Source organism: Selaginella moellendorffii, unplaced genomic scaffold (genome assembly GCF_000143415.4).
Source record: "Selaginella moellendorffii unplaced genomic scaffold, v1.0 SELMOscaffold_53, whole genome shotgun sequence".
Classification (NCBI taxonomy): Eukaryota; Viridiplantae; Streptophyta; class Lycopodiopsida; order Selaginellales; family Selaginellaceae; genus Selaginella; species Selaginella moellendorffii.
In genome coordinates, this window is record NW_003314314.1 from 491,225 (window position 1) to 511,397 (window position 20,173).

Consider the following 20,173-nt stretch of genomic DNA (forward strand, 5'->3'; position numbering starts at 1 on the left):
TCAAAATGCCAAAAAGTAGTTTTGAATAAAACCCTAGATTGGAACCACTTTCGCAACTAATCCATAGTTCTATTTTATAGAAACTATTTTATGGTTTTTAATACTATAGTGAACTTGCTAATAATTGCAAAATATTTAAGACTTTAAAGTATATATATTTAGTAAATATTTAGTTGTGTGATAATAAACGATGCGAGGTGGCAGAAGACTAAATAAATTGTTTGCACTTTAAAACAGAATACAACTATAGAAGCAAGAAAAAAAAATTAATCAAAGAAAAATTAATAAAAAAAACATACATTGCCAATGTTGCTTCGGGTGTGTTTACCTCCCTTTACCATCTGAAATTTTTCATCTCACACAGCCTAAATGCCTTGACATAGTCTTTCAGTGGCTACAGCTGCAAAAGAAAAAGAAATGGAAAAAATAAAAAAGCAGCAAAAACACCAACTATATTTATAAAGCCATAACAAATTAAGGTCCTAAACCTTGACTGGCTTAAGATGGCGTTGATAGTAATTATTTTGAAGTAGCTGCTGCTGAATTTCTTTTTAACTAACACAAGATCAAAAAATAAATCAGCTAACAAAAAACAAATCCACATAAAAAACTTTTAATGCTTATACATATGTAATTCTTAAATATTAAGAAATTAATTTTTATTTTAAAATATTTAGATAGAATTATAAAGATAAATATCTTTTTAATTTTCTCTTATATGCAAAATTATTTATATAGTTATATTATTCAATAAAACTTATAGAATATGGAAATAATAAATTAAATATATAAATCTTAAAAATCTTGGTTACTTTTGAGTTATTAGAATTTACATAAGTATATTCTAGAATATTTCTCAATTCATGATATTTTTAAGTAAATATTTTTATTTAAGAATATTTTCATGCATTGTTCCATAATACAAACTTAATATACTATCTTGATATATATCAATAATTATCCAACCCAATAATCACTAGTACAATATAAAATATATAGACCAAAATGCCAGCAATTTAATGGAAATTAAACAGATTTGAATGAAAAAGCACAATGTGATTTATGAAAAACATTTTTGAGATGTAAAGTAATATAAAATTTTAATAACCAACAATAATTCTAGTATGAGATGATGTATTATTGTATACTCATATATTTTTTTCTTATAAACTTAGCAAAACCAACTTAGTATATGTTTTCTTCTAATTTGATACATAAGGAGTTGTACCATATGTTGTGAATGCCACCATCAACTGAGTCTAATTGTTTAATTATCAAACAATTGCACCAATTACTAATCCAAAGTCAAAAGAAGAAGAAGCTATTACTCTACCATGAATATGAACAAAAAAGAAAAAAACAAAAAAGAAGAAATTCAAAAAGTTCATCTCCATATATTAAATGTACTAATTATATAAAGGCCTATTCTATAATTTCTTTAATTTGTATTCCCACTTTAATCTTCTTTTCCTCGATTCCACAAACCCACCAGTATGGAGTCTAATATAATCTGTATGTATGTATTTATATGTCAGATATGATGAAAGAAAAACAAATTCAAGACTCACCTGTGAAAAATGAGCTGCAATGCATGGTAATACAAGCAGCCCACTGCCTTCTCCAGCCTTCAAAGTTTCCACCACAGCAACGCTAACAGGCAGTGTTTTCTGTGATAAAAAAACTCAACTTCGGAGAAACCCCAATCTCGTTAATAACACTACCTGGCTTGCAACAAGTATGACTGCTCGAGAGGATGCTTCGTCATCTTCCTTTGAGCCTGTTTTTATTAGTGATACGAGGAACATGTTTACTGCCAGGAACATGAAATGCAAAGCACTGCAACGAGGAAAACTATAAGAAATCATGAAACCATCTTAAAGCGAACTTACATTCCCAGAAAGAGTGCCGCAATCAAGTTTCTAGCATCCAATTGTAAGAGCAAAGACCTCGAAGAACTTATTTGCATCCAAGGTACCTACAAGCAATGGTAACATGAATGCGAAAAAGAAAGACAAAAACAGAGATCGACTTAACAGAATCAATACCGAGCTAAGCAAGAGAGCGCTCGCAAACGAGATCTCCTCGCGGTGTCTGTCAATGGACTTGTGTCACGACAAGTTAGAAAAAGCAAACGATTGAGGTTTCGACTTTAGTACCTCCGCAGGATGATAGAAGCAGAAAACTTCCCTTAGCAGCTTTCCAATCGCGAAAGGCAGCACCAGCGTCTGGACTAAGCTCCGGAAGAGCTTACTGGCAGGGAATTTGATCCCGAGCTTTCCAATCCACAGAGAAACTGATACTGGCATCTGCATCAGCTTAAGCAATTACTCGATCAAATGGTTAAAGGGAAAAGCTTGATTACCGTGAAGACTGCTAGCAAGTTGGACGATATCGTGAGCGCCAGTGCAAGTGCCTTGTTTGCTCCAGCAAGCTGGGAGCACATTTCAGACTTTAGTCTAAAGCTAAAGTCCGAAAGAGCAAAAAAGCACAAGACTTTACCTGAGTGAGCGACACGCCAGTCGAGAGTGTTGTTGGTGCGCAACAAAAGATTGCAAGGCCTAGCAAGCACATTCGATCGATCCATCAAAGCTTTCAAATCAAATCAAAACTCAAAAGTGATAGAACTGTCATTACCAGTGACAAGCTCCTTCGGGTTTAGCTTGATTTGCATGACGAGCCAAGCAGCAGCAGGAGTAATAAACAGAATAGAAATCTAGAAAAGAAAGAAAGAAAGAAAGAAAGAAAGATCATAGAAAGCAGGAACAATGCATAGACGATGCTTTACCAGTCCTTGCAAGGCAAACGGCCATGCCTCAAGCGCTTTGTTGATATCCCCGTCCTGCAAAGTAAATCCTGAAAGTCAAAAGAAGTCAACTCAATAAAAGTCAATATGGTCAAGTCAAAATGCCAATGCTGACCAGACAGAAGGAATATGCCCGCGGTGGCCCATCTCGAGAGGCCGAGGTGTTGAGCGAACTGTCCGGGCCTGGGCTCGAGCATTCCAATACTCATCCCACCAATGAGAGCTAGAGAGAACGAAGAAATCGAAGTGGAGATGATAGATCCAATCAAACTTACCCAGTGACACGAAGTTCTTGCTCACGATTCGCTTGATCTCTTGTCGAGACATTGATGCCGCGGCAATGACCCTGCGATTGAGCTCGGATTGCCGCTTGGATCGCGGGAAAGAGATCGCGCTGCTTGTCCATGGCCGCCCAGTGGCGCCTACGAGTGAAACGCAGAGATTCTCCATACCTAAAAGGTTTTAGAATGCGATGTTTGAAGATTCTTCCAAGAAGATGGTTTCCCAAATTAATTTTTTATTAGCCACTTTACTCTTTTTTATAAAAGTTTATTTTGAATATTTTGTCTAAATAGCATGATTAAACTTTTTAGCACCAGTTCTTTGACTACGTAAAGGTACCGATATCTTTCAAGCATCATCCAAAAGTTCTCGTATTGCAAACAAAAACCCGGATGGTGATTGATTACAAAAAAACCAGGGCTCGAGCTTGCCACCAACGAGAGCTGGAGAGAAGCAAGAGGTCAAAGTCGAAAATAGATTCAACCAAACTTACCCAGTGAAACTAAGATATTCTCCAGATCTAAGAGATGTTTGAAAATTCTTCCAAGAACAATGAATGCACAAAACTTATTTCCTTTGGTTTATGTACAAGAATCTCTCTCGACCGAGAATCGATCTCTCGGTCGCCATCGCCAAGCTTGCCTGCTTCCCCAAAGCTCTGGCCAGCAAGAAAGACGAAGAGAGAAAAAAAGAGTTCCAGATCCTCTCACGCTGCCGCTAGATTGGAGGTGAAAGAGACGCCCTTGTAGCCCTTGTAAGCGTAGTAGGCTGTTCTTGACTGATAGATCCCGGGCATGAAAACGAGGCCGCCAAGCACCATGAACGCAATCCCTGTGATTTTGGTGAGATCTAGCGGATCTGACGCTGCCTGGCTAGGAATTGGCGAGATGCCTACCGTGAGCTTTGTCGCCCCCGACTCTGTGATACATCATGACTAGCCCCGCGACCATGGACACGCTGCCCAGACCCAGGCACGCCGCCGCCAGGGCGATCTCCTTGACTGGCGATCGGCCATCGATGGGCGTGCCCGCCGGCTCGTCGTCGCCGATGGAGAATGTGTGATCGACGTAGGCCATGAGTGATCCCTGCTTCTCTCTCGTTGCCCTAATTCCAGGCCCTAGAGCATATTCGAAGGATATACTTTTACGGCACACAGCTTTTGACCAGTCAAATAAATATGGGCAAAAGTATGCCTTAAAACTGATATTCTTAAGGTAAAAGATACAATTTCAAATTTAGGGTTAAGAATATGAGCGTTTGCCAAGGCGCTCGAGGTCGTGGATCACCTCAAGAACAAGGGCGAGAAGCTGCGATCTCCAGTGAGCATTTCGCCACACAGTCAAGGCTCACAGGAATTGGATCGTGTACACCAACACAAGAAGGAGTTGCTGAAGAACTTTCACCATTCTGGCGATGAATTTGCTTGCGACAAGGAGGCGTACGAGCTCTTTGCGAGCGCGGCGGAGGAGGAGGGGCGGCCTCTCTGCCTGTGGGTGAAGCGGATGTTTGGCGATGGTGCGCTCTTCACCGTTGTCAACTACTTGGAGCAGCCGGGATGGCGCCATTGGCCTTTCTCGCATTGCTGCGAGGGGTAAAGCGAGTATTGGCATCGCGGACAAGGAAGCGAATTTACACGGCTTATGGTATAAACTCCTGAAACTCTATCATTTCAGCATTTGCCCAGTTCGGGGAAATACTCCAGGCTTACGAGTAGATGAAAGGTATACAGACGACAATCGTGGCATCGACTTCTATGATATTTGCGTACGAGACATCTAGCCTGGATCAAGAAGCTTAATTTTTGTTTGATTCCATGCCGCAGAAAGATGTAATCTCATGGACTGCGCTCCTCGCTGCAAATGCCGGAAGACGGGACCTTGTGGAACTTGCAATAATGATCTTCGCGGCCATGCCGCAGTGGAACTTGGTCTGCTGCACGACCATGATCCAGATGCTGGCTCAGGACCGAAGCTTGGATCAAGCACGCGATATCTTTGATCGATTGCCTGAAAGGAACATCGTCGCCTGGACTGCAATGATCCAAGCCGCCAGTTCCACCAAGCGAACTATCAACTCCCGATTCCACGCTCTCCACCTTGCTGATCTCTTCCCTCCCGCGAGACGCATCCATCGACGACGCCATCGCTATCTTCAACCGCAGCTCCCCGCGCGATGCAAGAACCTGGGAAGCGATTCTCTCGGCCTTTTCGCATCTTACTCTCGTCCAGGAAGCTGACAGCGTCTTCTGGATCATGCCACAACACTCGACGATCGAGCCATATTGGTATGGAGAACAAATGGTGCCTAGAGGAGGCGGCATGCTCTCAAGGAGTGCGGCTCGGCGCGTTCCAACAGGCAGCGTCCCTCACCGGGAGAGTATCGAAGAGCGCTCGAGCTTGATCTAGAGTTCCTCGACTCCGACTATACGCCGAGATCATCGTCGTGGAGCTCACAACGTCGAAGGTGTTCTCTCGAAGGTGTTCTTGGCGGGCTCGACACTGTCACTGGCAACGTATCCTTGCAGAAGTCCGTTGTAGGAGACGAAGTTCCTCTTGGCCATGGCATCGAAGACACTGCGTGCTTCGGTGTTATGCGTAGCACTGGAGGATGGTGGTTCAAGAGCAGGCTTCCCAGGCGGGCATTGCGTGAAAGATCTCGCGAGCGGCCTCCAGATCGTGGTCCTAAGAGAAGCAGTGGATCATCGTGTTGAAAGAGATGGCATCCCGGTGCTCCATTCGATCGAAGATGAGCTTGGAGCTCGCGGTATCGGTTTGAGCGAGGAGAATGATCGTGCAAGCAGCGATTCCACCACGCGCCCTTCGCTTGATTGCTCGTGCTCGCTGTAAACCTCCTATAAAGATATGCAGAGTTCGATGGAACTTTCACACACGACAACAAATACATTCGGCGGACTCGTCTCTCACAAAGTGGTCGCAGCAGTCCAACTGCGCTCCTCTCGGGCTTCCTCCTCATCACACAAAATCATGCAACTAGAAAGGAAATGTAGCAGGATGCAAAGGCGTCGCCAATGGAAAATAAACCTTTCAGACCAAAGATATCTTGATGCCTTTTTTATTTCACTTTTTACTTGTATATTTCATTTAATTAAGATTCTAATTTCCATATTAAAATTTAAATATGGCATAATATATGGTTATTTGTACCAGACGCCCATAATACGTTATTAGGAAACTTTGATTTATAAATAACTAAATTACAATCATTTTGGACTATAAAATATGTTGGCATAAAACATTCAAGTTTAGGGCTGCAATGTTTATTGAAGACCACAATACTTCCTGCATATGTTTAAATACAAGATTCCCATTATTTTGTAATATTAAATTACAACTAAACAAATTTTTAGAAGAATAATTTTTTTCCCAAATTATTTTTTCCTTTGAATATACAGTAAGCACACAATCTACTTTTAAAAACAATATATTTTTAATATTAGGAGAAACTAAAAAGCTATCACTATAAAGAATTGTATTAGAGTATAACACACTAAATCTTAGTTGGCAATAAATAATATCATCGACTAAACTTTTTCTATTTAAATATGCAGTTATAGAAATAGAATCATCTGTTTTGAGATTATATTTTAATATATATTTATACCCTTCCTTTTCAAAAGAATCTGCACATTCTCTGTTTATAATATCTGTACTTAAAGCTATTAAACTTTGGAAACCATTCAATATGTTTAAGCCTGAAATTGATGCATCTGTGTTTTCAACAGAACAATGATCTTTGCATTTAATAAATACTGAAACTATTCCTCTTGAAGTATCGACTTCAGCATCATCACCATAAGTTGTTGGATAACTTTCATCATATTTAATTTTTTCTAATAATTGATAAAAAGCTGTAATAATTTTACCAATATCATAAGGATTTAAATACCCACTCCTTCCAATAATAGGCTTTTTAGCAATAGATTCATTAAAGTGTAAACTTAACATAGTAGCTATAACTAAAATGTATATTAATCTAGTTTTATCCATTTTAAAAAATACTCATGTTTTAATGTTATATATATGTTATATATATATATTGGTGGGACACATGAATTTCTCTCAATGAAGCTATACCAAACGTGCTTCAATAAAGATTCAGATAAACAAAATGATGATATGCCAATTGTGTCTATCTTTTTAGAAATGATTTTATACTTAGATAAATATTATTCTATTAAAACAATTTTTATATATTATATTTTTCCTAGTGTATTTGATGTTTCAATAACAAATTAAGAACTTAATTTAACCAATAAATTCTAACTAAATAGCTAAAAATATTCTAAATTAATATATTTCTAATTTCAAATATTAAAATCCACTACTTGTTTTATAATTAATAATAAATCTTTTTATAATGATATTTTAATAAAAATTATATTTTAATTATAAAGCTTCTATTTAAAATAAATTATTAAAGCACAATTAAAATAAAACAAAATATATTAAAAAAATTTGCCTTTATATGGTAGTCATATGTGCCACTAGATATAACATTTTTTTGTTTGCTATAAGTAAATCTGTTATAGGTGGGATATTTGAGAATACTCTCAGTATATTTATTTGATACTTTGGATTATATGAATTAATAGAATCAATGGATTATATTAATTTGAAAGTGTTTAAGAAATTTAAATTTTTATAATTATAACTGTTGTGAGTGCATGGAATATGGAAAGGAAATACAAAAAATGTGCATATCAATTAGCCCAAAAACCTCAACTTATATACAAAAGCAATTGATCTGGTGTGAGACACAAAATCCCTAGGCCCTAAAGTGGAGCTAGAAGGGTGCCATGTGGTAATGGTAAAAGCGAAAACTAAATGAGCGTAACACATTTGGATTAAAAGCTCCGACTTGAAAGGTCGAGAGCGGGAGAAAAACTCCTAACGAAGTGCTCAAAGAACAAGCACAAAGTGGGCAATAAGCGAGGCTCCAAAAAAGGACCCAAAAGGACCAACACATGACATGTGGAAGTGTCCAAGATGGAGTCTGAGATGGATCCAAGATGGAATCCGAGATGGAATCCGAAATGGACCCGAGATGGAGTCCGAGATGGACCCGAGTTGGAGTCCGAGATGGAGTCCAAGATGGAGTTCGAGATGGAGTCCGAGATGGACCCGAGTTGGAGTCCAAGATGGAGTCTAAGATGGAGTCCGAGATGGAATCTGAGATGGACCGAGATGGAGTTCGAGATGGACCGAGATGGAGTCTGAGATGGAGTCCGAGATGGACCCGAGATGGAGTCCGAGATGGACCCGAGTTGGAGTCCGAGATGGAGTCCAAGATGGAGTCCGAGATGGAGTCCGAGATGGACCCGAGTTGGAGTCTGAGATGGAGTCTAAGATGGAGTCCGAGATGGAGTCTGAGATGGACTGAGATGGAGTCCGAGATGGACCAAGATGGAGTCCGAGATGGACCTGAGATGGAGTCCGAGATGGACCCAAGATGGAGTCCAAGATGGACCCGAGATGGAATCCGAGATGGAGTCCGAGGTCGAGACCGAGACCGGGACCGAGACCGAGACCGGGACCGAGACCGAGACCGAGACCGATACCAAGACCGGGACCGAGGCCGAGGCCGAGACCGAGCCCGAGTCCGAGTCTGAGTCCGAGTCCGAGTCCGAGTCCGAGTTTGAGTTTGAGTTTGAGAGGGTGAAAGCCCAAAGCGTTCGTCTCCCAGACCTTAGGGGGTTTGGTGAGCTCCAAAAGTATAGTAAGGGGAGGACTGTAGTGGAGCCCGTTTGGCCAGGAAAGGCTAGTTTGGCCCAAGAAAGCTGTACCCAGTGTTGGGTGATGAGCTGCCCACTGGGAAGTTCAAGACTAGAGTGAACACAGACCGACAAGCGGGGTAACTTGGTGAAGTGTTCAAGAGCCAGCTCTAGTTTCCTCGGGAGATCGACTGGCCGATGCTCCCAGCCCAAGTGTGGGTGGCACTACCTACTTGGATACCAGGCGTGGCTCAACAGAACCTCACTTTAAGCCCATGGCTAGAGCACCCAAAGGCAGAAGGCAGGGAGAGTACCCACGAGGCTTGCATAAGGCCACGGTGTTCTGAAATGTTGCCCCAAAGTCCCAGACAGTGAAAAGGAAGAGGAGTCATCCTATAGTGTAGAGACCAAGGATACGGTCATGTGAGGAGCAAGTCCCAGAGGACCGTGGGACTTAGTGGTCGGGCCTGTGGGCCTTGATTCAGTGGCAGTGTTGGCGAACACGGCCATGGGCAGAAAGGGACTTGGTGGGGACCGGAAAGGGGATATTGGGGAAGGCTATTCCCTATGTCCATGGGCATCCTAAAGATGCTAAGGAATGGATCTAGGATGATCACTCATGGACGGATGGCCCAGTTTTTAAGAGACGGGACTGTGATGTAGGTGGTGTCAGACCACCGATGTGACCAAGGTGAATGGGCACGGCCTTAGTGTAACGGGCTGATATGTCGGTGGTACCTTAGGGTGTCGGTCATGGGATCGGACATGTGGAGCACTTGGACCAAGTGCAAAGGTTGAGTGGCGGGGATGCCATTCTCGGGGCTAGCAAGCCCAAGTCCAAAATAGGACTTATGCAGGTTGTGAGTGAAACTCCTCCAAGTGATCAGAAGTGTGGTTAAGTGACTAAAGTAGAATGGAAAAATTAGTCACTTACATCTAGATTAAAACCAATCTAACAGTTACCAAAATCCCATTATGGTAATATTAGTATATGGCATCGTAGTCATACACTTGGATCTCACATCATTCCTTTTGGAATAATGGAAGACTATTAGGGTTCTTTTGTAGGTAGGCTGGGATCTGGAGGGACTTCAGGAGGAGGCATTGGCGGATCTATAGTAGTATCAATTGTTCCTAATCCCTTTATAAACCGTTTCAATTGATGCACATACATAATTTCTGGAGGATTGGCATACTGGATGTCATGCCGAACCTCATAAACTTCTGGTCAAACTTGCCGCAACACTTAATACAGTCCTTTCCATTGAGCAAGGAGCCCCTTAGATAAACCACATACTATAAGATGGGGAAAACAGACTAACACCAAGTCATCCATTTTATACTCCGCGGGTGGACAATGATGAGAATTGTAGCACTGTTATTGTCCCAGTTATACACGGCCTAATTGTTTGGCAGACTTTAGTCGGATAAGTGGAAGAATGCTTATCAAATACTGATCCTACGACTTAGCATCAATAGTTCGTGGCAATCACGAAAGTAAAACCAATTCCGTTAGTAATATTGGATCATGACCATATAAAAGTTTTTATGGTGAAGCACCAATAGAACTCTGCACCCCTATTGTGAAGACCCCGAACAAAATAAAAACTAAAAAATGCAAAAGACAAAGAGAAAAGCTAGTGGAAACAAAGAAAAAGCATTAGACTAACGTTGATTCAGATTGTGGAGAAATGGAACAAGGCTAACCTATATATACTATAGGTTGATGAAGCTCCACCACTCTTGGATCGAGGACGGCCTAAATATAGCTGAGGTCGAGGAGGCACCACATCATCATTAGGAATGTGGCTTGAGAATTAGGAATCGTACAGGAAATCAGAGAGTCAGGAATAGATAAGTGTTTCGAGAGTCAGGAATGTGGTCTGCAAGTTAGGAATCCGGCAAGAGTCAGGAATGTGGCAAGAATTGGGGGATTCCTGACAGCACCCCCTCCTCAAGAACAAGTGGAACGAGGATGTGAACAAGAACGAAGAAGAGGATGAGATGAGCAGTGAGGGATGGGAAATGGAGAAAAAGAATGAGGATTGGGATGAGAAGGATAGCAGCAGTGGAAGTCCTGAACAAGGTCAGGAGAATGAATCAGGTTGTTCGCAGGTTCCCAAGTGCGTTCCTCAGGTCCATAACCCTTCCAGTCGACCAGATAATAGAGTTTAGACTGTGAAATCTTGGAATCAAGGATGTTCTGAACTTCGTACTCAGACCCATCCTCGAGCTGCACTGGTGGAGGCAGAGGAATGACCCGATTTGGAATAGGATTAGGAATATAAGGCTCAAGGAGAGAAGAGTGAAAAACGGGGTGAATTTGATATGAGGAAGGAAGTGCAAGGCGATAAGTGACAAGATTAATGATGGCAGTGATAGAGAAAGGACCGAGGCGTTTGAAATCAAGTTTTGGACAGGGCCTGGTGGTGGAGATATTTTGCCTGAGGAGCTAGACTTTATCCCCGATATTATAAGGGGGACAATCCTAACGATGGACATTGGCAAATGTTTTGTGAGATTCCTGAGCACGATGGAGGTGAAAGGAGATGGAGTTGTGGATTTCCTAGAGATTGGAGACAAATGCCTCAGAGCGGGGATTTGAACGAGAGGATTTAAATGGAGAAAGAAGTGAGAGATTAAATCGGGGATTTCGGGCAAAGAAGGGGGAAATTTGAAGAGAGGAGTGAACAGAGTTGTTATAGGAGAACTCAGCAAAGGGAAGGATATCGAACCAATTATCCTGATGATAGTTAATGAAGCATCTCAAGACTCCAGGCCTACAAGTAGATGAAACGTTATACTGACGACACTATTGTGGCATCGATTGCTATAATAGTTGCGTACGGGAGGTCTAACCTGGCCCACGAAGCTAAAGTTTGAAAGATGTAATCTCATGGACTGCACTCCTCGCTGCAAATGCCAGAAGAAGGGACCTTGTGGAACTTGCAAGAATGATCTTCGCAGCCATGCTGCAGTGGAACTTGGTCTGCTGCACGACCATTATCCAGATGCTGGCTCAGGACCGAAGCTTGGATCAAGCACGCAATATCTTTGATCGATTGCCTGAAAAGAATAAGGCGCCTGGACTGCAATGATCCAAGCCGCCAGTTCCACCAAGCGAACTATCAACTCCCGATTCCACGCTCTCCACCTTGCTGATCTCTTCCCTCCTGCGAGACGCTTCCATTGACGACGCCATCGCTATCTTCAACCGCAGCTCCCCGCGCAATGCAAGAACCTGGGAAGCAATTCTCTCGGCCTTTTCGCATCTTACTCTCGTCCAGGAAGCTGACAGCGTCTTCTGGATCATGCCACAGCACTCGACGATCAAGCCATATTGGTGTGGAGAACAAATGGTGCCTAGAGGAGGCGGCATGCTCTCAAGGAGTGCGCTTGGCGTTTTGGGTCGACTCCATGGCCCCCCGTAATGGTGCCGGCAAATGCAAGACGGGACTGTCCAATCACAACCAGCAACCGAAATAAATGGTTGCTAGCAATGAATTTAGTTCTTCAGTACATACCGACACTATCAGTTTGCACAGGATCCCAGCAATGGAGTCACACATCTTGGCTTACGTGCTTTCTAATGAGCTAGTGAGTATGGCATTTGCAATGGTGGCTAAAGATAAACAGATCAACCGTGTCCTTGAAGAGCTTTTCTCTGAAGAGGTGAGTTTTCTTGAGTGTTGAAGAAGATCTCGGACCCGTATGATGACGAGCAAGATTTTGCGTTTCCAGACCTTCAAGCTGGAACAACGTGTACAGCCTGAGCCATTCTGAGACAGCGCTGCAATGGTGGCATTCCAGCACTTGGAGTCCCTCACTGGCACAACTCGATCGCTTCAGTCACCAGGCCGTGCTGAGCGCAAGCAGCGCTCATGGCGATCCAGGAAACACTGGTCGGCCTCGAGATGGTCTCAAACAGTTTCTTTGCTCGCTCCAACTCTCCGTTTTGCTGCAACCATGGCCGTGCAAGCCACGACGTCCTGCTCTCAGGTAGACTCGTGAAATATATACTCAGCTTCTTCCAGTTTACAGCCCCGGGAGCACACAGAGATCATCGTCGTGAGCGACACCTCACTCCTCTGGGGCCTCAGGACGAGCAGATAATTCTCGCAGCAGCCACCGAGAGCCGAGTCCCACGGCACAAGATCCCGCCGACGCATGCAGTAGAAAAGCTCCAGAGAATTTTTCAAGTCCGGCCCGAGAATTACGCAGCCATCGTCTCGTTACACAACACGGTGTTGGCGGAGGCAACTTTCGCGAAGAACCGGCTTGCCTCAACGAGAAGATCATTCCGGGCATAGGCAAACACCATCGCGTTCCAACAGGCAGCGTCCCTCACCGGGAGAGTATCGAAGAGCGCTCGAGCTTGATCTAGAGTTCCTCGACTCCGACTATAGGCCGAGATCATCGTCGTGGAGCTCACAACGTCGAAGGTGTTCTCTCGAAGGTGTTCTTGGCGGGCTCGACACTGTCACTGGCAACGTATCCTTGCAGAAGCCCGTTGTAGGAGACGACGTTCCCCTTGGCCATGGCATCGAAGACACTGCGTGCTTCGGTGTTATGCCTGGCTTGGGCATAGCACTGGAGGATGGTGGTTCAAGAACAGGCTTCCCAGGCGGGCATTGCGTGAAAGATCTCGCGAGCGGCCTCCGGATCGTGGTCCTGAGAGAAGCACTGGATCATCGTGTTGAAAGAGATGGCATCCTGGTGCTCCATTCGATCGAAGATGAGCTTGGAGCTCGCGGTATCGTTTAAGCGAGGAGAATGATCGTGCAAGCAGCGATTCCACCACGCGCCCTTCGCTTGATTCCTCGTGCTCGCTGTAAACCTCCTATAAAGATATGCAGAGCTCGATGGAACTTTCACACATGACAACAAATACATTCGGCGGACTCGTCTCTCACAAAGTGGTCGCAGCAGTCCAGGTTCCCTCCCCACTGCGCTCCTCTCGGGCTTCCTCCTCATCGCCAGTGGCCACACAAAATCATGCAACTAGAAAGGAAATGTACCAGGATGCAAAGGCGTCGCCAATGGAAAATAAACATTTCAGCTGCGGGCACCTCCAAGATAATTAAAGGTCCACTCTGTTCACAATAACGAGGAACACATTCTTTGGTATATCCTCCAGCGCGCGGTGGCATCGTGGTGGTATATTATCTCGGCCAGTGCGGCGGCGATGTGAATGCTCCAGACTGGCTGGAACTGGAACTGCAAGATTCGACCGTGTATCATAAATACATATTTTACCGCAATGTAACAAACTAAGACGACCAGGGCGTCAATTTTTCTACGTCATCTAGCTAGGATACATCTTTTTTATTTCAAACTCATTTTTATATTTCATTTAATTAAGATTCTAAATCCCATATTAAATTTTAAATATGGCATAATATATGGTTATTTATATCAGACGCCCATAATACGTTATTAGGAAACTTTGATTTATAAATAACTAAATTACAATAATTTTGGACTTTAATTAAAATATGTTGGCATAAAACATTCAAGTTTAGGGCTGCAATATTTATTTGAAGACCACAATACTTCCTGAATATGTTTAAATACAAGATTCCCATTATTTTGTAATATTAAATTACAACTAAACAAATTTTTCGAAGAATAGTTTTTTTCCCAAATTATTTTTTCTTCTGAATATAAAGTAAGCACATAATCTACTTTTAAAAACAATATATTTTTACCATTAGGAGAAACTAAAAAGCTATCATTGTATTAGAGTATAACACACTAAATCTTAGGTGGCAATAAATAATATCATCGACTAAACTTTTTCTATTTAAATATGCAGTTATAAAATAGAATCATAGAATTTGAAATTATATTTTAATATATATTTATACCCTTCCTTTTCAAAAAATTCTGCACATTCTCTGTTTATAATATCTGTACATAAAGCTATTAAATTTTGCAAACCATTCAATATGTATAGACTTGAAATTGATCTATCTGTATTTTCAATAGAACAATGATCTTTGCATTTAATAAATACTGAAACTATTCTTCTTGAAGTATTGACTTTAGCATCATCACCATAAGTTGCTAGATAACTTTCATCATATCTAAGTTTTTCTAATAATTGATAAAAAGCTCTAATAATTTTACCAATATCATAAGGATTTAAACATCCACTTCTTCGAATAATAGCTTTTTTAGCAATAGATTCATTAAACTTTAAACTTAGCTTAACTAAAAATCTAACTATATCCATTTTAAAACATAATCATGTTTTAATGTTATATATATAAAATGGTGGGACACATGAATTTCTCTCTATAAAGCTATACCAAGCTTTCTTCAATAAATATTCAGATAAACAAAAGAGTGATATGCCAATTGTGCCTAACTTATTAGAAATGATTTTATACTTAGATAAATATTATTTTATTAAACAAATTTGATGTATATTATGCTTTTCCTAGTGTATTTGATGTTTCAATAACAAATTAAGAACTTAGTTTAACAATAAATAGTAACTAAATAGCTAGTTTATTTTATATTTTATATTTTATTTAATATATTTTAACTTCATTAAATCCACTACATGTTTTAGGATTTGGTATAATGATTTTTTAATACAAAATATATTTCAATTATATAGCTTCTATTTAAAAATAATAATAAAGCAAGATTAAAATAAAACAAAATATATTAAAATGTTTTGCCTTTTTGTGGCAGTCATATGTGTCACCAGACAACACTTTTTTGTTTGCTGTAAGCAAAGCTGTTATAGGTGGGATATTTGAGAATATTCTTAGTATATTCATTTGATGCTTTGGATTAAATGTATTAATATAATCAATGGATTATATTGATTTGAAAGTTTTTAAGAAATTTAAATGTTTATAAATATAATTGTAATTTTTTAATAATAACATTAAATATAAAAGACTTTTGGATATTCTTAAACACCTGGACAAATATTTTTGCCATCTTTCCCAAGAGAGTGTATATTTTATTTCCCAATCTTGAATTATTTAAAATTCAAATTCAATTGAAAAATTAACACAATTTGGGTGCATTAGGGGTGGCTAATGTGCCCCTATCAATGCTACAAGTGTGTTTGGTGTACCTAAAATATGCCTGGATATTTTGGGATATTTTATTAGTGAACAGTTGTTATTCATTTAGATTAATCTTGTGTTTAAACGTTTTAACGATATTTATAATTTATAAACTTTTCCAAGCTCCTCCATGCTCAACAAAAAAAAGTCTATAAACACAAAAGTAAAAGAAGAACCACTATAATATATTAAATGAGGGCTAGATGAAATAAATTCTCAATGACATAAGATCAAACAAAGGAACATCCATTTAAAATTTACAAAACCCAAAGAGCTAAAAGAACAATTATAATTAAAACGCATAATTAACAACAAACCAGTGTTGACATACTAGATTTAAGTTGCTAATGTGTAGAAACAAGTCAATCTGTATCTTTTGGTTCACAAAATCTAGAGCTGTCATGCAAGAATTGCTAACAAGTAGATCTAGAGCTGTTACTTTTAAATCAGCAATGAGACAAGGAAGGAATAGCAGAAGATTTGAAGCAATAGGAGAAGATCTAACCACTAGAAGCTTGACAAGCTCCTCCATAACATCAACAATACCTTAGATTTCCTTCTTGACAGTCAGTAGCTGGTCTTTGGTGAATTGGCTGTGGCAATAGCCTCTATACTGCTAACCAAGCCATTGTATGGCTGCCATGCCAGTGATGTGAGGAAATATGAGTAAGAAAACTAGCAGCCTCACTGTGCTAAACAAGAGAAAGAGACCACAAAGCACATTTCTAAGAGTGATGGCAAGTGATTGAACTTGGTCTCATGTCATGAAGCTTTTAACTTATTCTTCTGGCAAAAGAATTAGGCACTGAAAATATAACTATTGTGATAAAACATATGGCAATCCACCAAAAAGAATCAAGGGCAATGATATTAAAGCATGCAGTGTTGATATAGTCAACTAGTCTATTAATTGGCCAGTTGCTATTTGGAACTGTCAGACCCAACTGTGGCCCAACCATACATTGGGTAAAAATCTACCATTCTAAGTGTGTAAGTACATAGTGTTGATGCTGCCATCTAAATCCCTCTTGAGCAGCACCACTAGCAATCACCACTACCACTAAGAGCCACATGCTTCTCCAAGCACTCCATCATGCTTGCCATACTACCATGCTTTTGATTCAGACCACTATCAACCTATCTGACCAAACTCTAAACAATTGTATTACTTTTACAAACACTCATTTGTTCTTTTTGTAGGAAGAACAAAGATGAAATTAATTGTTTGGTCTTTCTCAGATTTAGTTCCCACCACCATTAGAACCACCATAAACATCATCTCCACACAATCCATCCATTTCTAACTTTGGGCAACAAACAAATTAATCAACTAAGATTGTCATTTTAAATATCCGTCTTACTCGTACAGATTAAAGGCTTCTCCCTTCCTTACACAATCTGCAAAAACAAAAGAGGGGATATTATCTAATCAATCCAACCAACATGTCCAAATTATTTTCTGAATATTTTCATTATAAATTTTTTGTGTTAACACCCTTATTGAAATGAGCATATTCTAAGGATATACTTTACTGCAATGGAGCTCAAATACTTTTAAGGCTCACTTTTGACCAGTCAAATAAATAAGGGCAAAAGTATGGGTCTAACTGAAATATGCATATTCTAAAAGTATACTTTCGAGTCAGACAGTCTTTTTGAAGTTCGAAATTAGGGTAAAAGTGGTCTTGGCGATGTCAACTACTTGGAGCAGCCGGGATGCCTTTCCTGCATTGCTGCGAGGGTTTCTGCGAGTGGGTGTTTGAGAGGTTGAAGAGAATGTTTTCTCTCCTAATCTCATACACTGGTGCGAACCATCAGGCTCGTTATGCTCGTTATGCTGCTGGCACGGTACAAAGCTCTCAGAGTTTTCTTATCTCCACTGATCATACTGGGTGTTTGATCAGGTGTTCGTGACAGGCAACCACGAGTTCGTTTTGCTGAACGAAAATCACATGGAGCTCCTGGTGGAGCAAGGATCAGAAGGTGATCAGGGACGAGGTTTACATCTGTCTGCCCTGCTTCCCCGAGATCAGCCAGCTCCGAGGCAGCCAAATAGGTGATCTTATAGTCTCTTTATCACTCTTCCAGCTCTCAAATTCTCTCATCAATGGAAATCAACAAAAGTCAACAAAGTCAATAAACCTCAAAGACTATTGACTTTCTTTCTAAACAATGTTTATAGTTCACATCGTATGAGACAGCCGCACGATTTGGTGGCGCTCTTGCGATCGTGCGGCTCCCACCGCGCGAGAGGCGAATCCACGCACAGATCTTCTCGATCGAGCACTGGCCCTCGAATTTCCTTGCGAATCAGCTCGTCCTCATGTATATGGCAGATGCAAGAGCGTCGAGGAGGCGTGCAAGGTCTTCAATGGCATCACCCAGCCGGATCTCTTCTTGTGTAACATCATGCTCGACACATTTGCCAAGGACGGGCAATTGTGTCAGGCGAAACACTTCTTTGATTTCATGCCCGCTCAAGATGCCATTTCGTGGAATATGATAATCAAAATTTTTGCCTTAAGCGGAAATTTACACGGCTTACGGCTTAAACTCCTGGAACTCTACCATTTCAGCATTGGCCCAGTTCGGGGAAATACTCCAGGCATACGAGCAGATGAAATGTTATACAGACAACACTATCGTGGCATTGACTGATATAATGTTTGCGTACGAGATGTCTAACCTGGATCAAAGCTTAAGTTTTGTTTGATTCCATGCCGCAGAAAGATGTAATCTCATGGACTGCGCTCCTCGCTGCAAATGCCGGAAGAAGGGACCTTGTGGAACTTGGTCTGCTGCACGACCGTGATCCAGATGCTGGCTCAGAACCGAAGCTTGGATCAAGCACGCGATATCTTTGATCGATTGCCTGAAAGGAACATCGTCGCCTGGACTGCAATGATCCAAGCCTACCTTCAAAGCTGCCAGTTCCACCAAGCGAAGCTATCAACTCCTGATTCCACGCTCTCCACCTTGCTGATCTCTTCCCTCCCGCGAGACGCTTCCATCGACGACGCCATCGCTATCTTCAACCGCAGCTCCCCGTGCGATCCAAGAACCTGGGAGGCGACTCTCTCGGCCTTTTTGCAACTTAGTCTCGTCCAGGAAGCTAGGATCATGCCACAACACTCGACGATCGAGCCATATTGGTGTGGAGAACGAATGGTGCCTAGAGGACGCAGCATGCTCTTCCGTAATGGTGCCGGCAAATGCAAGACGGGACTCTCCAATCACAACCAGCAACCGAAATAAATGGTTGCTAGCAATGAATTTAGTTCTTCAGTACATACCAACACTATCAGTTATTACAGGATCCCAGCAATGGAGTCACACATCTTGGATTACGTGCTTTCTAATGAGCTAGTGAGTATGGCATTTGCAATGGTGGCTAAAGATAAACAGACCAACCGTGTCCTTGTGTTGCTTCTTTTTACTCTTCCTCGGCTCAGAAAAACTCTGGTTCCATACAGTGGACCTGTATGGTGACGAGCAAGATTTTGCGTTTCCAGACCTTCAAGCTGGAACAACGTGTACAGCTTGACTGCTTCTTTGCTACAGCCATTCTGAGACAGCGCTGCTATGGTGGCATTCCAGCACTTACCGGCCCGTGCTGAGCGCAAGCAGCGATCATGGCGATCCAGGAAACACTGGTCGGCCTCGAGATGGTCTCAAACAGTTTCTTTGCTTGCTCCAACTCTCCGTTTTGCTGCAACCATGGCCGTGCAAGCCACGACGTCCTGCTCTCAGGTATACTCGTGAATATATACTCAGCTTCTTCCACTTTACAGCCCCGGGAGCACACAGAGATCATCGTCGTGAGCGACACCTCACTCCTCTGGGGCCTCAGGACGAGCAGATAATTCTCGCAGCAGCCACCGAGAGCCGAGTCCCACGGCACAAGATAACGCCGAGGCATGCAGTAGAAAAGCTCCAGAGAATTTTCAATGAGTCCGGCCCGAGAATACGCAGCCATCGTCTCGTTACACAGCACGGTGTTGGCGGAGCCAAATTTCGCAAAGAACCGGCTTGCCTCAACGAGAAAACCATTCCGGGCATAGGCAAACACCATCGCGTCCCTACAGGCAGCGTCCCTCACCGGGAGAGTATCGAGTGGAGCTCACAATGTCGAAGGTGTTCTCTCGAAGGTGTTCTTGGCGGGCTCGACACTGTCACTGGCAACGTATCCTTGGAGTAGGAGACGACGTTCCTCTTGGCCATGACATCGAAGACACTGCGTGCTTCGGTGTTATGCCTGGCTTGGGCATA

General features: G+C 41.7%; 2 protein-coding genes across 2 annotated transcripts; both read right to left on the reverse strand.

Moving 5' to 3' along the window:
* Positions 1-1,371: 1,371 nt before the first annotated feature.
* Positions 1,372-3,253, reverse strand: LOC9660854 (probable sodium/metabolite cotransporter BASS4, chloroplastic). The gene is made up of 12 exons (XM_024687354.1): positions 3,079-3,253; positions 2,919-3,026; positions 2,786-2,853; positions 2,635-2,713; positions 2,500-2,558; positions 2,363-2,431; positions 2,157-2,306; positions 2,046-2,102; positions 1,890-1,975; positions 1,722-1,836; positions 1,569-1,667; positions 1,372-1,510 (listed from the first exon to the last, which is right to left on the reverse strand). Exons 1-12 carry the CDS (start codon positions 3,251-3,253, stop codon positions 1,457-1,459), a joined length of 1,119 nt encoding a protein of 372 aa, XP_024543122.1. The 3' UTR covers positions 1,372-1,456.
* A 379-nt stretch (positions 3,254-3,632) lies between these two features.
* On the reverse strand, positions 3,633-4,197 carry LOC9660855 (transmembrane protein 230). Its single transcript, XM_002982315.2, has 2 exons — positions 3,981-4,197; positions 3,633-3,916 (listed from the first exon to the last, which is right to left on the reverse strand). The coding sequence occupies exons 1-2, from the start codon at positions 4,159-4,161 to the stop codon at positions 3,792-3,794; spliced, it is 306 nt and encodes a 101-aa protein (XP_002982361.1). The 5' UTR covers positions 4,162-4,197; the 3' UTR covers positions 3,633-3,791.
* Between the last annotated feature and the right edge of the window lie 15,976 nt (positions 4,198-20,173).